The sequence below is a fragment of the Thalassophryne amazonica genome, chromosome 17 (genome assembly GCF_902500255.1).
Source record: "Thalassophryne amazonica chromosome 17, fThaAma1.1, whole genome shotgun sequence".
Lineage (NCBI taxonomy): Eukaryota > Metazoa > Chordata > Actinopteri > Batrachoidiformes > Batrachoididae > Thalassophryne > Thalassophryne amazonica.
The window spans coordinates 58,615,486-58,635,529 of NC_047119.1; the positions used below are offsets into that span (position 1 = coordinate 58,615,486).

General features: G+C 39.9%; 1 protein-coding gene across 1 annotated transcript in view; it reads right to left on the bottom strand.

The window, feature by feature from the left end:
• Positions 1-3: 3 nt before the first annotated feature.
• eif2b1 (eukaryotic translation initiation factor 2B, subunit 1 alpha) overlaps positions 4-20,044 on the bottom strand; it is a 51,103-nt gene continuing 31,062 nt past the window's right edge. Inside the window, exons 3-9 of the mRNA XM_034192298.1 lie at positions 19,738-19,874; positions 11,882-11,998; positions 11,690-11,802; positions 2,440-2,508; positions 500-575; positions 280-405; positions 4-196 (exon numbers count right to left, since the gene is read on the bottom strand). Of these exons, the coding sequence (XP_034048189.1) occupies positions 41-196; positions 280-405; positions 500-575; positions 2,440-2,508; positions 11,690-11,802; positions 11,882-11,998; positions 19,738-19,874 (794 nt within the window). The 3' untranslated portion in view covers positions 4-40. The remainder of the gene's footprint in view (positions 197-279; positions 406-499; positions 576-2,439; positions 2,509-11,689; positions 11,803-11,881; positions 11,999-19,737; positions 19,875-20,044) is intronic.

The following is a 20,044-nucleotide window of genomic DNA, read 5'->3' on the forward strand; positions in this document are numbered from 1 at the left end:
TAAACCTTTTCCACAATGCTTTTATTTCAGAATGGTAAGATTATAAATAAAGCTTGATGAGTTCATCGCTGACAGCGGATGGCGTAAGAACTCCCAGGTCAGTGAAGAGGAGCGTGATGAGGGAAGGAGGCGTGTAATCAATCATGGGATGCTCGTCTGACAGGTTGTGCACAGTCTTCAGAGTGTCCGCTTTGTACTGCAGGAACGAGAAGAAACGTGGGAGTGTGAACGCCCACATTAAGTCCTCAGGCTTCACACGTGCCGTGAGTGACGTCTCACCTTGAATTTATCTGGAACGTCCTGCTGGTTGAGAGGATACAAACGAACAAACTTGAAGCTCTCTGCCACCACGTAGAAGGGCTTGTTGTGGACTTTAGAGCATAGCGCCATCTGGTAAGTGCCAATCTGTGAGGGGCAAAGAGGTCACGCTTTCAGGTCACCGACCATCAACCAAAAGCAGTCTGATTTCTGTAATCCCAGACTGGTTAAAAGAACACACCTTGTTGATGATCCCTCCACTCTCCACAACTCCTTCTGCACCAACAATAACCAGGTCAACCTTCTCCAACACATAGCTGTGAACAACAAAGTACAGTCAGGTCTGTAAATATCTGGACAGTGACGGAGTACATATGGTAAATCTGCTTGGAGTATATGGTCATAAGATACTGAGTGACTTCAAGGCGGAGGAGAAGCCACCAAGACATCCAGCACAACTTTGAAGGAGTTTTAAGCATCTGTGGCTTTGACTGGAGAAACTATGCATAGTGCAATTCTTCCCTGCCAAACAAACAAGTCTTCCATGTACTTCCTGGCAAAATGTACTAAAACGTCTTATCTTTTAATGAAAATTTCACCCTGAAGCTGTATATAACTGGTTATGCACCATATAAAAATTGCGCCACCTACAGTTTCTCTAGACACATACACAGAAGCCTGTAACTCCTTCAGAGTTGTTTAGCTTAGTGATGGTCAAATGAGGCCCCATGAAGAATTTGGTGTTTCTTCTTCACCCACTAGTGTCTATTAAAAAAATTATTCAAGCTCAATGCACATCAGTTACCTTGGAACCTTTTTTTTTTTTTAATAAACAGTGCCACCTAGTGCGCTCAGAAAAACCACCAAATGCTTCATGAGGCCTTATTTGGCCATCACTTCTCGATGGCTTGCCTCACAAGTTTCCTTCTTACATGCTCACTTATTTAGTTTTTTTTTTTTCCACTTCACTGGGTGCCAGCATCTTCTTTTCATCCAGTTCTAAATAAGAATTGAGTGCCTGCGTCCACATGCAGCAACCCCCAGAAAAAAAAAAACTGCTGCTCCCCCACCCCCGCGTGGACTAGCTTTTTTTGTGTGCGCACACATGCACTTGGTCCCTCAAATTTTCAGAGATGTGCCATGACATCACTGCACCACTTTTACAGGCAAACAGGAAGAGAAGATTATTTGTTAATTTCTCACTCAAAATTTGTCAGAATAGAGACTTAAAAAAATCTGTAATATCAGATTGAGCAGATGCTTGGTTCTAACTGCGGGTTAGTTTTATCACCATTGTGAGCTAGTCCTTGTTCACCATTTATTGATATCATAGAAACATGTCACAGGGAGTGCTTTTTGTCTCCCCCCCCCCCCCAAATAAACATTGAAACCACAGAGAAGAAAGTGTTTGTTGGCACTCAAGCCACACTTATCCAGTTGGGGGCGCTATATGGACACAGGGCCTATAAATGGTCATGTATCCATCTCCAGTCTTGTCTAAAGAAAAGTGACTATGAAAATGGTTTGTATTAAATAAAATCCTCATGTTTAGTTTATCCAATTTACTTATGGCCTCAAAATGGAGGGACTGTAACAATAAGCAGATTTCCTAAATGGTTAATGTAATTTTTGCTCTCCTGTGTGCCACCACGTGAGCGCAGTACTGTGAGCTCGTGTGTGTGTGTGCGAGTGAGTGAACAAATTAACAGTTGGACAGATTTTCACTTGGTGGGTTTGTGTCACCAGATTAACTTTTGTAACAGACTGACCAAAGGTCAAGTAAACCAAAGCTCAAAAAACACATATATTTGATCGACTGGTGCAAGTAATGTAATAATGAAATCAGATATAGGTTTAAAAATTAAAAAAGGCCCACTTTACTCAAATGCATGGTTCCTAGAAGCATGTATTTCTGTAAGAGTGAAGAAGGTGCAAGGAATGAAGGGTGTCAGCCCCCTGACACCCTTTATTAACCCCTTGAATGAATACTAAAATCGTTCACTACACCACATCTTAAATAGATTCAACCCCGTTATGGTGAAGTGTAGAGGCAAAATTACAAAACCCATCAATGTCCAGACACTGTCGAGGCCCTGACTGTACTTTGTAGCAGTGAAACAGGCAAACTACTGAATATGTAACCCCCCCCCCCCAAAAAAAGTGTTTGTGTTAAATATTCACCCCACAGCTGCGTCCAGGACAACTGTTACAGGAACATTGAGGTTTCGCAGAGCCTCTGCCATCTGACGCCTGAAGAAAGAAGGGGGGGGGGGGGGGGTGTAGAGGTAGGATTCAGCTGGAGGATGATTAGTGAGTTGAACTTTGCTGTCCATCATTACTACAGCCAATAAAAGGCCTTTTTCCACCTCCTTAAGAACTTTGGTATATCATTATGAATTTAGTCACAATGTCTGAAATCTTAATTTATTTTACATTTGTACATCTGGCTGTGATCCCAATGTATCTGAAGAAATTGTGCCATCAATAAAACCTATCAATGCACCTAAATCGGCTGGTTTTAGAGTTATGAGACATCTGTAACAGAATTTGCTTTCTGGAATCCTGAGTTCTCTCTCAGACCCCCAATCCACGAGCCACAGAGACTGTGGGAGAGAACGCGGCTTCTGTTTAAAGCAGCAGGCACACAACTCATCTACTACCACAAACAACAAGAATGGCTGTTGCATCCCAAGGTTCTTGAAATGGCACATCTCCACCTGGTGGAAATTTACTATTAATGCAAGTCATAGAATTTCACCAAAAGCTCAAGTCTGTAAAGCCTGGTTTACACAGCAAGATTTAAAATTGTGTGTAGGTTTCCAATACCTGAGAGACCACACGTGGAGATTTAAAAACAAAAAATAAGATATAACAGTTTTTGGTGGTACAGTATGTGGTGTGCAGCCACACAGGACAACACACCACAGATGCTGCAGTATCGGACCAAGACAATACAACATGTTGAATATCCCCAATTTGTGGTCTGAGCGCTTCTGACGTCCTTCTGAGCAGATTAGAGCACTCAATGCTCCACACACAGCATGAATATCTGAAAAGATTATCTTTAGCATCATCACAATAACTGGGGCGTAATTGTCAGAAGGGGAAGATCGGTTCCAGAATCAGCATAATTATCTTGCCATGTGAACTAGGCATTAAATGCCTGAAAACTGGGTTTTATGCACTACAACCCCTGGCAAAAATTATGGAATCACCGGCCTCGGAGGATGTTCATTCAGTTGTTTAATTTTGTAGAAAAAAAGCAGATCACAGACATGACACAAAACTAAAGTCATTTCAAATGGCAACTTTCTGGCTTTAAGAAACACTATAAGAAATCAAGAAAAAAAATTGTGGCAGTCAGTAACGGTTACTTTTTTAGACCAAGCAGAGGGAAAAAAATATGGACTCAATTCTGAGGAATAAATTATGGAATCACCCTGTAAATTTTCATCCCCAAAACTAACACCTGCATCATATCAGATCTGCTCATTAGTCTGCATCTAAAAAGGAGTGATCACACCTTGGAGAACTGTTGCACCAAGTGGACTGACATGAATCATGGCTCCAACACGAGAGATGTCAATTGAAACAAAGGAGAGGGTTATCAAACTCTTAAAAGAGGGTAAATCATCACGCAATGTTGCAAAAGATGTTGGTTGTTCACAGTCCGCTGTGTCTAAACTCTGGACCAAATACAAACAACATGGGAAGGTTGTTAAAGGCAAACATACTGGTAGACCAAGGAAGACATCAAAGCGTCAAGACAGAAAACTTAAAGCAATATGTCTCAAAAATCAAAAATGCACAACAAAACAAATGAGGAACGAATGGGAGGAAACTGGAGTCAACGTCTGTGACCGACTGTAAGAAACCGCCTAAAGGAAATGGGATTTACATACAGAAAAGCTAAACGAAAGCCATCATTAACACCTAAACAGAAAAAAACAAGGTTACAATGGGCTAAGGAAAGCAATCGTGGACTGTGGATGACTGGATGAAAGTCATATTCAGTGATGAATCTCAAATCTGCATTGGGCAAGGTGATGATGCTGGAACTTTTGTTTGGTGCCGTTCCAATGAGATTTATAAAGATGACTGCCTGAAGAGAACATGTAAATTTCCACAGTCATTGATGATATGGGGCTGTATGTCAGGTAAAGGCACTGGGGAGATGGCTGTCATTACATCATCAATAAATGAACAAGTTTACATTGATATTTTGGACACTTTTCTTATCCCATCAATTGAAAGGATGTTTGGGGATGATGAAATCATTTTTCAAGATGATAATGCATCTTGCCATAGAGCAAAAACTGAAAACATTCCTTGCGAAAAGACACATAGGGTCAATGTCATGGCCTGCAAATAGTCCAGAACTCAATCCAATTGAAAATCTTTGGTGGAAGTTGAAGAAAATGGTCCATGACAAGGCTCCAACCTACAAAGCTGATCTGGCAGCAGCAATCAGAGAAAGTTGGAGCCAGACTGATGAAGAGTACTGTTTGTCACTCATTAAGTCCATGCCTCAGAGACTGCAAGCTGTTATAAAAGCCAGAGGTGGTGCAACAAAATACTAGTGATGTGTTGGAGCGTTCTTTTGTTTTTCATGATTCCATAATTATTCCTCAGAAATGAGTGATTCCATATTTTTTTCCCTCTACTTGGTCTAAAAAAGTAACCGTTACTGACTGCCACAATTTTTTTTTCCTGATTTCTTATAGTGTTTCTTAAAGCCAGAAAGTTGCCATTTGAAATTACTTTAGTTTTGTGTCATGTCTGTGATCTGCTTTTTTTCTACAAAATTAAACAACTGAATGAACATCCTCCGAGGCCGGTGATTCCATAATTTTTGCCAGGGGTTGTAGTCACCCCTGTGTTTAAAGTATCTGAGTGCCAACTGTGTAGAATCATGACTAAACCTGTAACAAAAACATATACCAACACTTTTGTTTTTGCTCCTATATTTCATGAGCTGAAGTCAAAGATCTAAAATTTTCTCCACAAAAGACATTTATACATTAAAGACCTATTTCTCTCAAATATTGTTCACAAATCTGTCTAAATCTGTGACAGCACTTCTACTTTGCCGAGATAATCCATCCCACCTCACAGGTGTGGCATATCAAAATGCTGATTAGACAGCATGATTACTGCACAGGTGTGCCTTCGGCTGGCCATAATAAAAGGCCACTCTAAAAAAAATTTCAGTTATATCACACAGCACAATGCCACAGATGTCGCAACTTTTGAGGGAGTGTGCAACTGGCATGCTGACTGCAGGAGTGCCCACCAGAGCTGTTGCCCATGAACTGAATGTTCATTTCTGTACCATAAGATGTCTCCAAATGTGTTTCAGACAATTTGTGTTGTGTCTATATTTTTGTTCTGCATATGAAGGCAGGAGTGTGCGTACACATTCTTTTCACTGTTCAAGTTACTGGGCATGGCAACAGAAAACAAAAACACTACTGGTTATGAAATGAGGGCACCCAGGAAGAGGTGGAAAAAAGTAAATGTTTTTTAGCGCACGCTGTTCTGTACATAGCCCCACAGAGCTGAAAAAAGCTAAATTAAACATCTTTAAGCAGGTTGTGGCTGGAAAGAATGATTTTGCATTGGCAAAATTAGTTACCTTATGCATCTGAACTTATCAAAATGTTTTAAAAGAGATATTGTGCTACAGTACAATATGAATACAATATATCACTATCAGTTAATATCAATTATGCTATTATGTCAACAGCAGTTACAGCCTTTAATGTAATAAAACATAGCCTTAATTTTAGATATATTCTTCTCTCAATTGAACTGCAACAAATAACACAAGAAGGTTGATAAAATTTAATACACTGTTTTGCCTTATTCTTTCATTGGGGGGGGGGGTTGCATGCCACCCCTCAGCTCTGTTATCATTGCTTGACTGTATGATTCAAATATTGATGACCTGGAGCACAAACTACAACAGCTCAGAAGGATGTTAGACAAGAAAATGTTGTTGTCCATTCGGCTGCTGCCGTTTCTTTTGTGTTCAGGGTCGCCACAGCGGATACAGCCAGATCCGCGTTGGTAGTTGGCACAACTTTTACGCCGGATACCCTTCCTGACGCAACTCCAGTGTAACCTGGAGAAACACACACAGCCACTGGTGTTCCAAAGAGGTCTCCCATCCAAGTACTAACCAGGTCCCGCACTGCTTAGCTTCTGAGATATCAATCAATCAATCAATTTTTTTTATATAGCGCCAAATCACAACAAACAGTTGCCCCAAGGCGCTTTATATTGTAAGGCAAGGCCATACAATAATTATGTAAAACCCCAACGGTCAAAACGACCCCTGTGAGCAAGCACTTGGCGACAGTGGGAAGGAAAAACTCCCTTTAACAGGAAGAAACCTCCAGCAGAACCAGGCTCAGGGAGGGGCAGTCTTCTGCTGGGACTGGTTGGGGCTGAGGGAGAGAACCAGGAAAAAGACATGCTGTGGAGGGGAGCAGAGATCGATCACTAATGATTAAATGCAGAGTGGTGCATACAGAGCAAAAAGAGAAAGAAACAGTGCATCATGGGAACCCCCCAGCAGTCTACGTCTATAGCAGCATAACTAAGGGATGGTTCAGGGTCACCTGATCCAGCCCTAACTATAAGCTTTCAAAACCTTATAAGTAAGAAGAAGAATTTTAATTCTATTCTAGAATTAACAGGAAGCCAATGAAGAGAGGCCAATATGGGTGAGATATGCTCTCTCCTTCTAGTCCCCGTCAGTACTCTAGCTGCAGCATTTTGAATTAACTGAAGGCTTTTTAGGGAACTTTAGGACAACCTGATAATAATGAATTACAATAGTCCAGCCTAGAGGAAATAAATGCATTAATTAGTTTTTCAGCATCACTCTGAGACAAGACCTTTCTGATTTTAGAGATATTGCGTAAATGCAAAAAAGCAGTCCTACATATTTGTTTAATATGCGCTTTGAATGACATATCCTGATCAAAAATGACTCCAAGATTTCTCACAGTATTACTAGAGGTCAGGGTAATGCCATCCAGAGTAAGGATCTGGTTAGACACCATGTTTCTAAGATTTGTGGGGCCAAGTACAATAACTTCAGTTTAGTTTGGGATCAGGCTGACACAGAGCAGACCAGTTGCTATGATAGGAAAATACAGACCGGAAAATACAGACCAGGATGCAGAGACCCTCCAGTACAGTTCATTGAGCCATGTAAAGAAGTGTTTTTGAGTTCTACAGACTCTGTAAAATAGCAGTTGTGATCCCAGGGAGTACTGCTTCTTGTGAACAGAGTTTTTTTTTTTTTTACATTAAAGCTTGTAAAAACATACCTCAGATCCACCATGAACAACAAGAGATTAGCAATCTGGGTGTACTGAGCTTCAAGTCTAGGAGGGCAAAGGCACTGAGTCTTGATTCTTTTGTTGATTGGTTTGCCAGAAATCACCAAAAATGCAGAATACAGTTGCTATAATAGTAGGGCAGCCAGTGTATTTATATAATTTTGGAGTGAGAAACTGAACGAAGGCTGCACCTAACAGTTATTTTCCTTATCAATTCATCAGGGGCCTCATGCACAAAAATGTGGCATACATCTGTCTCCACGCTAACATTCAGATGTATCAAAAGTGAAATAACTGTGGAAATGTGCGGTGCATCACGCCAAAATCATGGCTGGCATACCCGTGTTTCTACAGTTACTGGTCAACTGCTGACACACAGAGGTTAAGTGTGAAAACAAGAAGTCATCAAAGTGATGTGCACACCAGAGACACACCGATGAGCAATTAACACACCCAAGTGTTTGCTGTTATATGGGTGGATATGAAAGCACACGCAAAGTGATGAGGAAAATGGCATTAACAATGGCTGCGTTAGTGACCGTGAGCATGTATTCAGGGACCGCAAGGATTTACTTGCAAATAATGATAATTGGCTCATAAGTTGATTTTGATTACCAAGGCTACTGTTACTGGAGTTGCATGCAGAACACGGCCAGCCCTAAAGCGTAATTCGGTGAGGAGTTAGGGGTTGTTTGTGCCCACACAGGTGCTGGCCACACTGGGCTTCCTGGCAACAGGGACATTCCAGCGGAAGCTGGCCGATCGGTCAGGAGTGTGCCAGTCAACCTTGAGTTAAGCCATGTGTGGGATGCAATCATCCAAATGTCATCCAGATACATCACATTCAAATCAAATCAAATCAATTTTATTTATATAGTGCCAAATCACAACAAACAGTTGCCCCAAGGCGCTTTATACTGTAAGGCAAAAGCCATACAATAATTACAGAAAAACCCCAACGGTCAAAACGACCCCCTATGAGCAAGCACTTGGCGACAGTGGGAAGGAAAAACTCCCTTTTAACAGGAAGAAACCTCCAGCAGAACCAGGCTCAGGGAGGGGCAGTCTTCTGCTGGGACTGGTTGGGGCTGAGGGGAGAGAATCAGGAAAAAGACATGCTGTGGAGGGGAGCAGAGATCGATCACTAATGATTAAATGCAGAGTGGTGCATACAGAGCAAAAAGAGGTGAATAAAAAGAAACACTCAGTGCATCATGGGAACTCCCCAGCAGTCTAAGTCTATAGCAGCATAACTAAGGGATGGTTCAGGGTCACCTGATCCAACCCTAACTATAAGCTTTAGCAAAAAGGAAAGTTTTAAGCTTAATCTTAAAAGTAGAGAGGGTGTCTGTCTCCCTAATCTGAATTGGGAGCTGGTTTCACAGGAGAGGAGCCTGAAGCTGAAGGCTCTGCCTCCCATTCTACTCTTACAAACCCTAGGAACTACAAGTAAGCCTGCAGTCTGAGAGCGAAGCGCTCTATTGGGGTGATATGGTACTATGAGGTCCCTAAGATAAGATGGGACCTGATTATTCAAAACCTTATAAGTAAGAAGAATTATTTTAAATTCTATTCTGCCACCCCGCCATTCCAACATTAAAGCGCAATTTGCAGTGAGGCCAGTTTCTCTAATGTAATTGGAGATATTGACTGCACACATATTGCTATACAGGCGCCATCACATGATGAATTTGTTTTAGTTATTAGCACACAATTTCATTCCATTAATGTTCAAATCATATGTGATGCACAAATGCACTGGGTTGGGAACAGGCTAGAGACTGGCGTGCCCAACCAGTCGATGGCAGACGTCATCAAACACAGTACACTTCACAGTTACGGTACCATCAACATGGCACAACCAAACTATTTAAATACATTTGCATATTCAGATGGCGGCATGGACAATTTGCTACTTCTGCACTCATTTTCACATTGATTGGGATGTACAAAAGGAATGTGCTTGGATCCATGTGTACGCACACTTTGATACATCTGAATATTTCTGTGTATGATAGTTTCTGGGTTTTGGCGTATGCCATGTTTCAGTAGGAAATCCACACAAGTCTTTGTACATGACACCCATGCTTATTATTTTCTTGACTCAATACTGTCTGTAAAATATTACTTTTTTATATATATATATTTGTAGGGATGTGAATCGTACAGCAACTCACGATTCAATTCGATTCCAATTCATGGGGTGACGATTCGATTCAGAATCGATTTTCGATTCAAAGAGCTCTGAGAAATAGTTATATTACTTAAAAAATGTTTATGTTTAAGAAAATGCAGCTTTACAAGGTTAATCAAGTGATTCTAGATGTAAATTTACTTATTTGCTTTGCTCGTTCAGAGTTGGCTGCCAGTTTAGCGATGCACTGGTCAGTAGTCAGCAGAGACCGCTGCTCCCCTCTTTTAGCTCCGGGTGATGGTGTGGCATGTGGGCTTGCAGATTTGAAGTGTTTCCGAAGTACCTGACTTTCATTTTGCAGATTTTGCACAATGCACAAGTCATGTCAAGCTCCTTCTTACGCAGCAAATAATAAAATCCAAAATGCACCCAAACATTTGCCTTCAGCAAAGACGGTGCAGGCTGAATTAGCTCTTCGTCCGCCATGCTAAGCTGCAGCTCACAAATGTTTGAAGCATGTCGGACCCTCCCCTCGCGGGGACGCTGTAGTACGGAGGCCGTTGCCTGACAAACAGTACATGCAGCGAGTAAGCAAGAAAATGTTTAAAAAAAATGCTTTTTAAAAAATTGATTCTTGGACATTTTGGATTGATTCAGAATTGTAATAAATAAGAATCGTGATTCAGACGTGAATTGAATTTTTCCAGCACCCCAATATATTTGTGTCTCAGATGTGATATTCTGAACCATTCACTTTGGTTACAATGGTTAATCACTAATTTTAGGAAAATAAAAATAAATTGAATAATTTGAATCTTTGTCTTTTGTTGCCCTGGGTTGATTGTGCCCCTCTGACAAAAACCCTGGCCCCAGTCAGGCCCCTCTCAGTCACACTGATCCAGAACCACCACTGGATTTTAGGCTTGCCGACTGCTACACATGTAGAAAATTTCAGATCAACTGCTGCATAAAGGCTGACAAATGGCTATTTATGAGATTTTCAAGTTAGCAGCCAATAACGGGCATATTTGAAATTAGATCGGAACGCCTCAAACAAACTTTGGCGTCCTCAAGAACATACACACCAAGTTTCAGCTTCATTGGGCCAGTGGTTTCAGAGAAGATGATGTTTACACACACCAACGGAAGGACGGCCCATGGCATAAGATCACCAGACCTTCGGTCCAGGTGAGCTAAAAAAGGAGTGTGTTTCTTTTGGGTTACATTATCACCTCAGGGTGTAACAAGACCTTGTGGCACGAGCTCTTGCAATACTAAAAACATGACGACATTTCTGGTGGAGGTGAAAGCTGTCTTGCAGAGTAGAGCAGCTTTTTTGACAGCAGTTCTGAATGCTTTATTTTGAAAATCTCAAGTTTTGTCACTGGTGTGTCATCACTCACAAAAAAAGTGTGTGCATGACTTTCTGTGACAGGGAAAGCGTGAAGTCGCTCTCAGTCTCTCTCATTCTTATGGTTCTCTCGCTCTCTCTCACACACACGGCTGCTGAGTGAAATGTGTCTTTATTCCAAATATTAAATAACTGGTGTCGCAGACTGAACGGTGCGCCCCTAAAAATTGGTCCGCCCTGCCTCCAATGCGCATGCATCATTTTTGACCACAGCAGCTCCTGTGAGACGGCGTCTTTTCACCCAAAGCGATCAAATGGATTAATGGGATTATTAACCATCAGATGACAAGGCAAAACCTCTTAAATCAGCAGAAACAAGCCTGTTTTAAGCAGAAATGAGGCATTACTGGATGACACTTTGAAAAGACCGGTGCACAGTGAATGCATCAGCTAGCAGTTCTTGTAGCCGCGGTGCTCTGCTCGCTTCCTCCATCTTTTATTATGAAATAATGCTGAATTCACGTGGAAATGATTGTACAAAAGCCTCAGGTATCTGTCGCTGAGATAGATGATGACTGGAGTGGAGACACTCACCCAGCTGAATCAGGCTGGGATTCTGTAACGTAGACCGAGAATCGTTTCTTCTCAGCAGCTGCTTTTTCCAGCACCCTGAGTACAACTCTGGAGTAGGAATGAGTCAGGATTTTCTGAGACCAACAACAACAAAAGTGTCCGTCAGAGCACAAATGACAAGTAAGCAGTAAAACAAACCACAAAAATACTCACAGCTCCGTCCTTGATAAAGGTGTGGCACAGCTTGGCGACTTTATTCCTGGACATGGAGATCTTTTCAAGGAAGAGTTCTCCTCTTTCCTCCATCACTTTCTTACAGCGTGACAGATCCTACACATCAACAAAGATTACAGTTTTATAGGGAATTATTGAAGACTTTTCTCTGTTTTAGACTCTATATTGAACATACAGTTGTATGCAGAAGTTTGGGCACCCCGATAATTTTCATGATTTTCCTTTATAATTCATTGGTTGTCTGGATCAGAAATTTCAGTTAAATATATCATATAGCAGACAAACACACTGATATTTGAGAAGTGAAATAAAGTTTCTAGTATTTACAGAAAGTGTGCAACAATTCTTTAAACAAAAAGCTATCTCAGAGATTTCAGCTGTCAGTTTCCACTGTGAGGAACATAGTGAGGAAATGGAAGGCACAGTACTAGTTAAGGTCCGAAGTGGCAGGCCAAGAAAAATCTCAGATAAGCTGAAGCAAAGGATGGTGAGAACAGTCATAGTCAAGCCACAGATCTGCTCCAAAGACCTACAATATGATCTTGCTGCAGATAGTGTCTCTGTGCATCGATCAACTATACAGCACACTTTGCTGCTAATGTAGAGGAAGCCTTTTCTGCATACACACCACAGAGTCACTTGGTGTATCTAAAGCACATTTGGACAAGCCAGCTTCATTTTGGAATAAGGTGCTGTGGACTGATGAAAGTAAAATTGAGTTATTTGGACATACCAAGGGGCAGTATGCATGGCTGAAAAACAAACACAGCATTCCAAGAAAAATGCTTGCTAGTACCTACAGTAAAATTTGGAGGTAGTTCCATCATGCTGTGTGGCTGTGTGGTCAGTGCAGGTACTGGGAATCTTGTTAAAGTTGAGGGTCACATGGATTACAGTCAATATCAGCAGATTCTTGAGAACAATGTTTATGAATCAGTGACAACATTGAAGTTTCGCCAGGGCTGGACCTTTCAACAAGGCAACGACCCTAAACACTGCTCAAAATCTACTAAGGCATTCATGCAGAGGAAAAAAGTACAACGTTCTGGATTGGCTATCTCAGTCCCCAGACCTGAATATTATTGAAAATCTGTGGTGTGATTTTAAGCGGGCTGTCCATGCTCAGAAACCAACAAACCTGAGATGTTTTGTAAAGAAGAATGGTCCAAAATACCTTCAACCAGAATCCAGACTCTCATTGGAAGCTATAGGAAGCGTTTAGAGGCTGTTATTTCTGAAAAAGGAAAATCTACTAAATATTGATGTATTTTTTTCTGTTATGCAACTGCCTAATTTTGTTTAAAGAATTATTGCACTTTCTGTAAATCCTATAAACTTCATTTCACTTCTCAAATATCACTGTGTTTCTCTGTTATATGATATATTTAACTGAAAATGCTGATCAAACAACCAGTGATTTATAAAGGAAAATCATGGAAATTATCAGGGGTGCCCAAACTTTTACATACAACTGTTTGTGTTTGTGGATGTTCTGCAGCAGCTAACATTTATCATACTGCATTCCCGCCATCATCTGAATTTAACACATCAAACCCAGGTCCTCATTTTTTATTCTTCTCAGTCCACTCCCACTCAGAGAAGGTCCAACATCTCTTCCTTGTCCACTACCACCATAATCCAGTGTACCGTTACTCCTGTCCCTGGTGTCACCACATCTCATTTTTTTCAATGCCTCATTTTGTATCAAATATAAACATCTTCACCACGTCTATAGTACTGCTTGTCTAATGTTTGTCAGCTATTAATTTTATTACAATTGTCTTTCATTCTGATTTTGACAGTTTAATATCAGTGGCAGGCACAGCTAACCAAAAAGTTATCTTCGATAACAGCTAATCAGCTAACTGAAAAGTTATCTTTTATAAAGCTAAACCGATAAACCGCCCAAAAATTTAGCGGAAGCTAAAGCTAACGATAACTTTCAGCATTGTCTCCGGTACACTCTCAGCTACTGACAAGCCGATTTTGAGTTTTAGCACCACAATCACAAACCCAAACAATGAGTCACCACTTCTGTCTTTGTGCGTCCTGCCCACTGCTGGAAGCTCCTGTTTGCTATGTACATTGCAGCAATGAAGCAGTTGAGATGCGTTAAGCTCAACTCGACCACAGCAAAAGCAGCCTGACCGCCTGGTTGCCACAAAAAAAAAAAAAAAAAATCATTATTATTCCTTAAAAGCATGTAGCAGTCCCCCCCCGTGAGGCACAATTCTTGGAAAATAAAACAGTTTTGACTTATGGTTTTGATTTATAAATCAAATTAATTAATGACAATTCTGTCATTTGTACAAAGTTAAAATATAATTTAATTTTACATAATGCACTAATTCTGAAGTTTTGTAACAAACACACACAGATGCCAAAGCGATTATGGGTGGAGCCTCCGCTAACACTGATTGGTTGATTCTACGTAAAAACCAACATGTTAATGTGACGTGTGCTGATTTACATATAAATGTGCTTTTGTAAAATATGCCATTTTATTCACATGTTAAAAAAAAGCCATTTGCAAAAGCCAAATGTCAAGTTGTGATTAGACAACTGTCTGATATAACCGGGGTCAAAATGCATAGAACACTGCCATCGACTGGTGCCCAGACACTATCCCATAATTCTTTGCGTGCCAGAGAGTTGCTTTGCTTTAACCCTTTGGGGTCGATGCCGTCTTATACGACGGCTAAGACCAAGCTTTACTAAATTATAAATAACTTTTGAATGATATGAGATAGAAACTTACTTTTTTTGCTTAAAAGGTAACTCCGTGGACTTTCGAGCCAGCCATCGGCCATCTTTGTACTCCTCATAGAAGCTGTGTGATGACGTGCGCAATGTGCACAATGTGAGTGTCCAATCGGAATTGGTTCACCGTCACATGGTTTTCCAAAAATCCAATTGTAGGGCAGATTTACCTCACGTGAAAAGCCAAAGATCGTTTTCAGGAGTGATATGTTACTAGTTGGCCCGTTTGAATAGCTCCAATGAGTACATACTATTAGTACATACTCAGTGTGCCCTGCGCCATTACGCACAGTGATCAGTGAAAACAGGAGCACACAGAGAGCCTCTGATGACAATCTCACATGCTCAAACAAAGAGTGTGTAACTATCAGGATTGCTCCACTAGTTTGCATGTGAATGTTACTGGATAACTCTGTTGCTTTTTCTGCGTAAAGCACTGTTTACCATATCAATGGACAACAAAATGCATAGACCATTTTGTATATATTGTTCAAAATGTGCACTTGTGTTTATTGTTTGAACCTTTTTGTTGTACAGACTTTCACACAACACCTCAAATTACCTTTATAAAGTGTCAAAACAGTTGTTTATTATAGTTTGCTGTGTGTTTGGAATAAATGTGTGTGGAAAATTATTTTTCACTTTATTTTTTCCTTGCCTATTTTTGATTGTAAACCTTTATTACACTTATAAAACACAACAAAAACATAGATATTCTGAAAGCACAGGTTGTCCTGAAAAAAAGAGACATAAAACTTGATTGTGGGATGCAGGGAGAGCTGTTAACAATAATAAAACATTTACGCCAGGCGAGTGAAGTGTCCAAAAAATGCCCTCGGACCCCAGAGGGTTAAACAGCATAGAGAGAATCCACGACGAAGATTGTAAATGAACATTATACAACAAAAAGGTCATTTTTATTTCTTTTCATCAGCTGCAGCAAGAGGCTGCAACAACTCTCTGGTGCGCAAAGGATTATGGGATATCTCAATACTTAGGGCGAATACTGCCATGAACACTACTGGCCAGTAGATGGGAGTAGAGACCGTGAAAATTTGCCAAAACAAATATTCCAAATAAATAATCTGTGTCTGCTATGTTTAATCTGCGTGGAATTTAATAAACGCAAACAGAATTTCAGACATATATATATTACCCTGGAACAAAGAGTGATTCTTTGTTCAACAAAGAGAGCAAAGAACAAAGAGTGATTCTTTGAACAAGGAGAGATTCTCCTTTACAACAGTGTTGTAAAGGAGAATAAGCAGGACGTTATAGAGCAAACAGGAAGTGATTGCAGCTCACAATGATTCCAAGTGAAAATAATGGAGAAGCAACCTGAGCTTCTTCTGGCATTTTTACATAAAACAATAACAAAATCTATAAACCCAGAGAATATATTCACAAGAGTTTTAGGCACAATATACAAAGGGTTTAATGCTGTTGTCCATGTGGAGCCTGATCAGAGCGTCTCAAATGCATTTCTCCTGTCGTGAATTTTTACCCATAATGCACTGCCGAGGCATGTCCACACTAAAACCTTCAAAATTAGTGCAATACGTTAAAACTAAAACATATAGCTGATATTTTCACTTTATAAAACTTCAGACGTGATGTTTATTTAAATAACATGTCCGAAATTAGTTTGGTTAAAATTTTAATCATAAGTTAAAACTGTATTCCTCTGGATGACTTGGGTAATATTGCTAGCAAGTTAATATGATGTCAAAAAAAATTATCTTTTTTTTTTCCTTCTTGTTTTTGTCTGTGACCAGTTCTTCTCTGACTGCATAGGATAGAGCAGTTTCTCCTGAAACTAGCTCTTCTCTGTTTGCAGAGAATAGAACTGTACATCTTCTACAAAACATTTAACAGTTAGGCACTAAAATGTTTGACATCAGACTTCACAAATGTTTTTAACTGTTAAAGCTTTATCACTACACCTGCAAAAATATGTTAGCGGTCTAAAAATTATCGCAAGATAATTTGTCCGCTGATGGTTTTCAAAGTTATCTGAGAAGCTAATCTGATAATGAAAACACTACCTTTGATAATTAGCGGATTAGCGGAACTGTGCCCACCAGTGCCCACCACTGTTTAATATCAATATCTATATTTTCATTACCAACCTTTTGCTATGTACACGACTCCGGGGTGTACTCACCATGAAACCGGATACATTGTTGTTTGTTTCGCGATGCTGTCGTAGATGTATGCTCTTGAGATCACCTTGGTCTCTATGCTTGTATGTTAACAAGATGTCTTAAGAACATCTGATATGATTTTGATCAACCGTAGCAGGCAGCTCATGTAACACGTTGAAATGCGAGTGTGTTGCCGCTGCTCACTGACCACTTTTGACCTCATACAGTTCTGTGTCCTGGGATCAATAAGTGTTCCAGAATCCTTTGACTGATTAATGAAGACCTCAAATCCTGTGTTTTTGCTAAGTGTGTAATAATCATAGATTTCATAGACAAAGTCAATGTTTTTATTTCTCATCAACCCGCGTTGCTTCAGAGTCAGACAGAAGTCCTCGTACCTTCCCACGATTCTTCCTACAGAGTCTCCTTTTAAATTCAGACTAAGTTTTTCTTGTTTGCACTTCTTAGCCAGCAGGCCACTCCTGACATCTATGAATTATTAGCTAGCAGCAGTGGTCTTCAGTCGTACTGGAGTACAAGTCGCAATTGTAAAAAAAAAAAAATGCATCATGAATAGGAAGAAAAAGAAAAAAAACAAAAGCATATAACCCTCATTTACTAGTATTTTTGAAACATATACAGTGTGCAAATATTTTAGGCACATTTAGCACATCATAAAAGCATTAAAAAGATACATATTTATAAATAAATGTGTGATGAATTTCAACTTTAATGATAATTGATATGACAATGGGGTTCTATCTACGTGTTTTGTTTTGTTTTTTTTGTATATAGGTCGCCAGTGGTGGGCACAGCTAACCAAAAAATTAACTTCGATAACTGCTAATCTGCTAGCTGAAAAGTTAACTTTTCTAGCGCTAAACCGATAAACCACACACACACACACACAAAAAAAAGAAATTTGCGGAAGTTACAGCTAACCACTAAGTTTTAGTACTGTTGGCTACTGATAAACCAGTCTCGAGTTTAAGCACCGCCAAGGCTTTGAATAAAATCAAAAGCGATCACAAAACCCAAAAACGAACGAGAAACATATACAGTGTGCAAATATTTTAGGCACATTTAGCACATCATAAAAGCATTAAAAAGATACATATTTATAAATAAATGTGTGATAATTTCAAGTTTAATGATAACTGATATGACAATGGGGTTCTATCTACGTGTTTTGTTTTGTTTTTTGTATATAGGTCGCCTGTGGTGGGCACAGCTAACCAAAAAATTAACTTTGATAACTGCTAATCCGCTAACTGAAAAGTTAACTTGTCTAGCGTTAAACCGATAAACCACACAAAAAAATAAATTTAAAAAATTTGTGGAAGTTACAGCTAACCACTAACTTTTAGTACTGTCAGCTACTGATAAACCAGTCTCAAGTTTAAGCACCGCCAAGGCTTTGAATAAAATCAAAAGCGATCACAAAACCCAAAAACGAACAACGAGCCAGAGCTTCTGTCTTACTTAGTCAGATGGCTGTGAGCTCAGTCCTCCCTCAGAAGAAGAGAGTGGAGCAGGCTGGCTGCTGTTGCACATATCTTTTAAAGTAATGTGCTAATTCTGAAGGTGTGGGCTTTAACGGACAGATTTCCCAAAAAACCTTATGGGGAAAAATGAGTCTCCTTCACTGGTTGGTTGGTTCATTTGTTTGTGTGTTGGTTTATTTGTAAAAACAAACACACAAGTTACTGTAACGTGTGTGTTGGTTTCGTAAAAGCCAACACACGTGTTGGTAATTCTTCTTATTCTTAATTTATATTCTACTAAAACTGTTTTCCATGTCTAGAGTCAACTCTATCCATGGATTGTCAATATTTGTGTAGCCTTGTAGGTTGCTGCCACTGCATAGAAATAGAGGATATTGTCTCTACAAAGTTTTTCCACTCATATGACAGGTTGCACTTTCAGATCACCGGTATTAACTGACCTACCCAATATTAGTCTTTGAAGGGGGCAGGCCCTATCCACCTTTTTCTTTTTGTAATTGTATAGTTTTGACACAATTAAGTTTGAATATTGATGTTTGAAAAATGTCAAGGTCATGTCCACAAAACATAAGTAAAAACAGTAATTATTGTCACAGGCCTAATCTTTAACTCATTCCTCAAACTAGCTATTCTAAATATCCCCTATATTCAAGCATTCAGCCAAAAACTTGACCTTGGCTCTGAATGACTGTGTAATTGGCTGGCCTTCAATCATTTCACCATATTTATGCCAAATCAGATCAAAACTATTTGAATTACACTGTTCATAAACTTAAAACAAACCAGACCAAAAAATAACAACACATGCACATGTGCTACTGTGACAGGATTTAAATAGCTGTGTTTAAATAAGTTTAAATAGCAGAAACAGAAAATCCTCAGTTTTACTTACAATGTCAGTAACATAAAATAAAATTAACACTACAATGAGAAAAAAAAAATCAATGAAGATAAAATGTTAGAGAAGTAGCAGGAATAAAGGACTGGACCAGGCGGTGATGGACAGTATCTTTTTATCAGGTGGACAGCATAATTATGTCCAAATCAGGTGGACAGTGTAAGAGATACAGCAGAAACCCACAAAGCAAATAAACTGCTGCAAAAAAGAAAAAAAAAGAGAAAAAAATCGAAATAAAAGAAAACAATTTCATGACGTCAATGAGGTGATGCACTTTCCAATATTTCACTCACCCAAAAACTGGGTGGTCTAATCAAAAAGGTGCTCTATGCTGTTTAACCTATTTAGATGTACACGGGACAAAATGAAACCGGGTGGTTCTAAACTGTGGTTTCACATTCACCTGCTGACCTCAAACCCAAATCTCTTTGAACTGGCCTTGATGTTCCGATACTTTAACCATCTCCTTCCCAAAAACTGAATGTGGTGGAAGTTGCACTTGTGCCCGGTCCTGCACTGACCACTGACCTGGTGCTCCAGGGAGGTGAGGGTTATGAAGCGCAGGAAGAGCTCTCCTCCTGAGGACACGGCCACAGAGGAGTCCACTTCCGTCAGACGCTCTGTCACCCACATCAGGCTCTCCCTCAGACCCAAGATGGTTTCTCCTAAAGATGACAGAGTGGCAAAATGGGGTTTGACAAGAACCACATGAGCATTAAGGATCAGTCCACACCAAATCATTTAGAGGGTTTTCCAAACCACCCCAGGTTTTATTTGAACAACGTGCTATAAAATGGTACATGGACTATATACGTACATACGTACATATACGTAC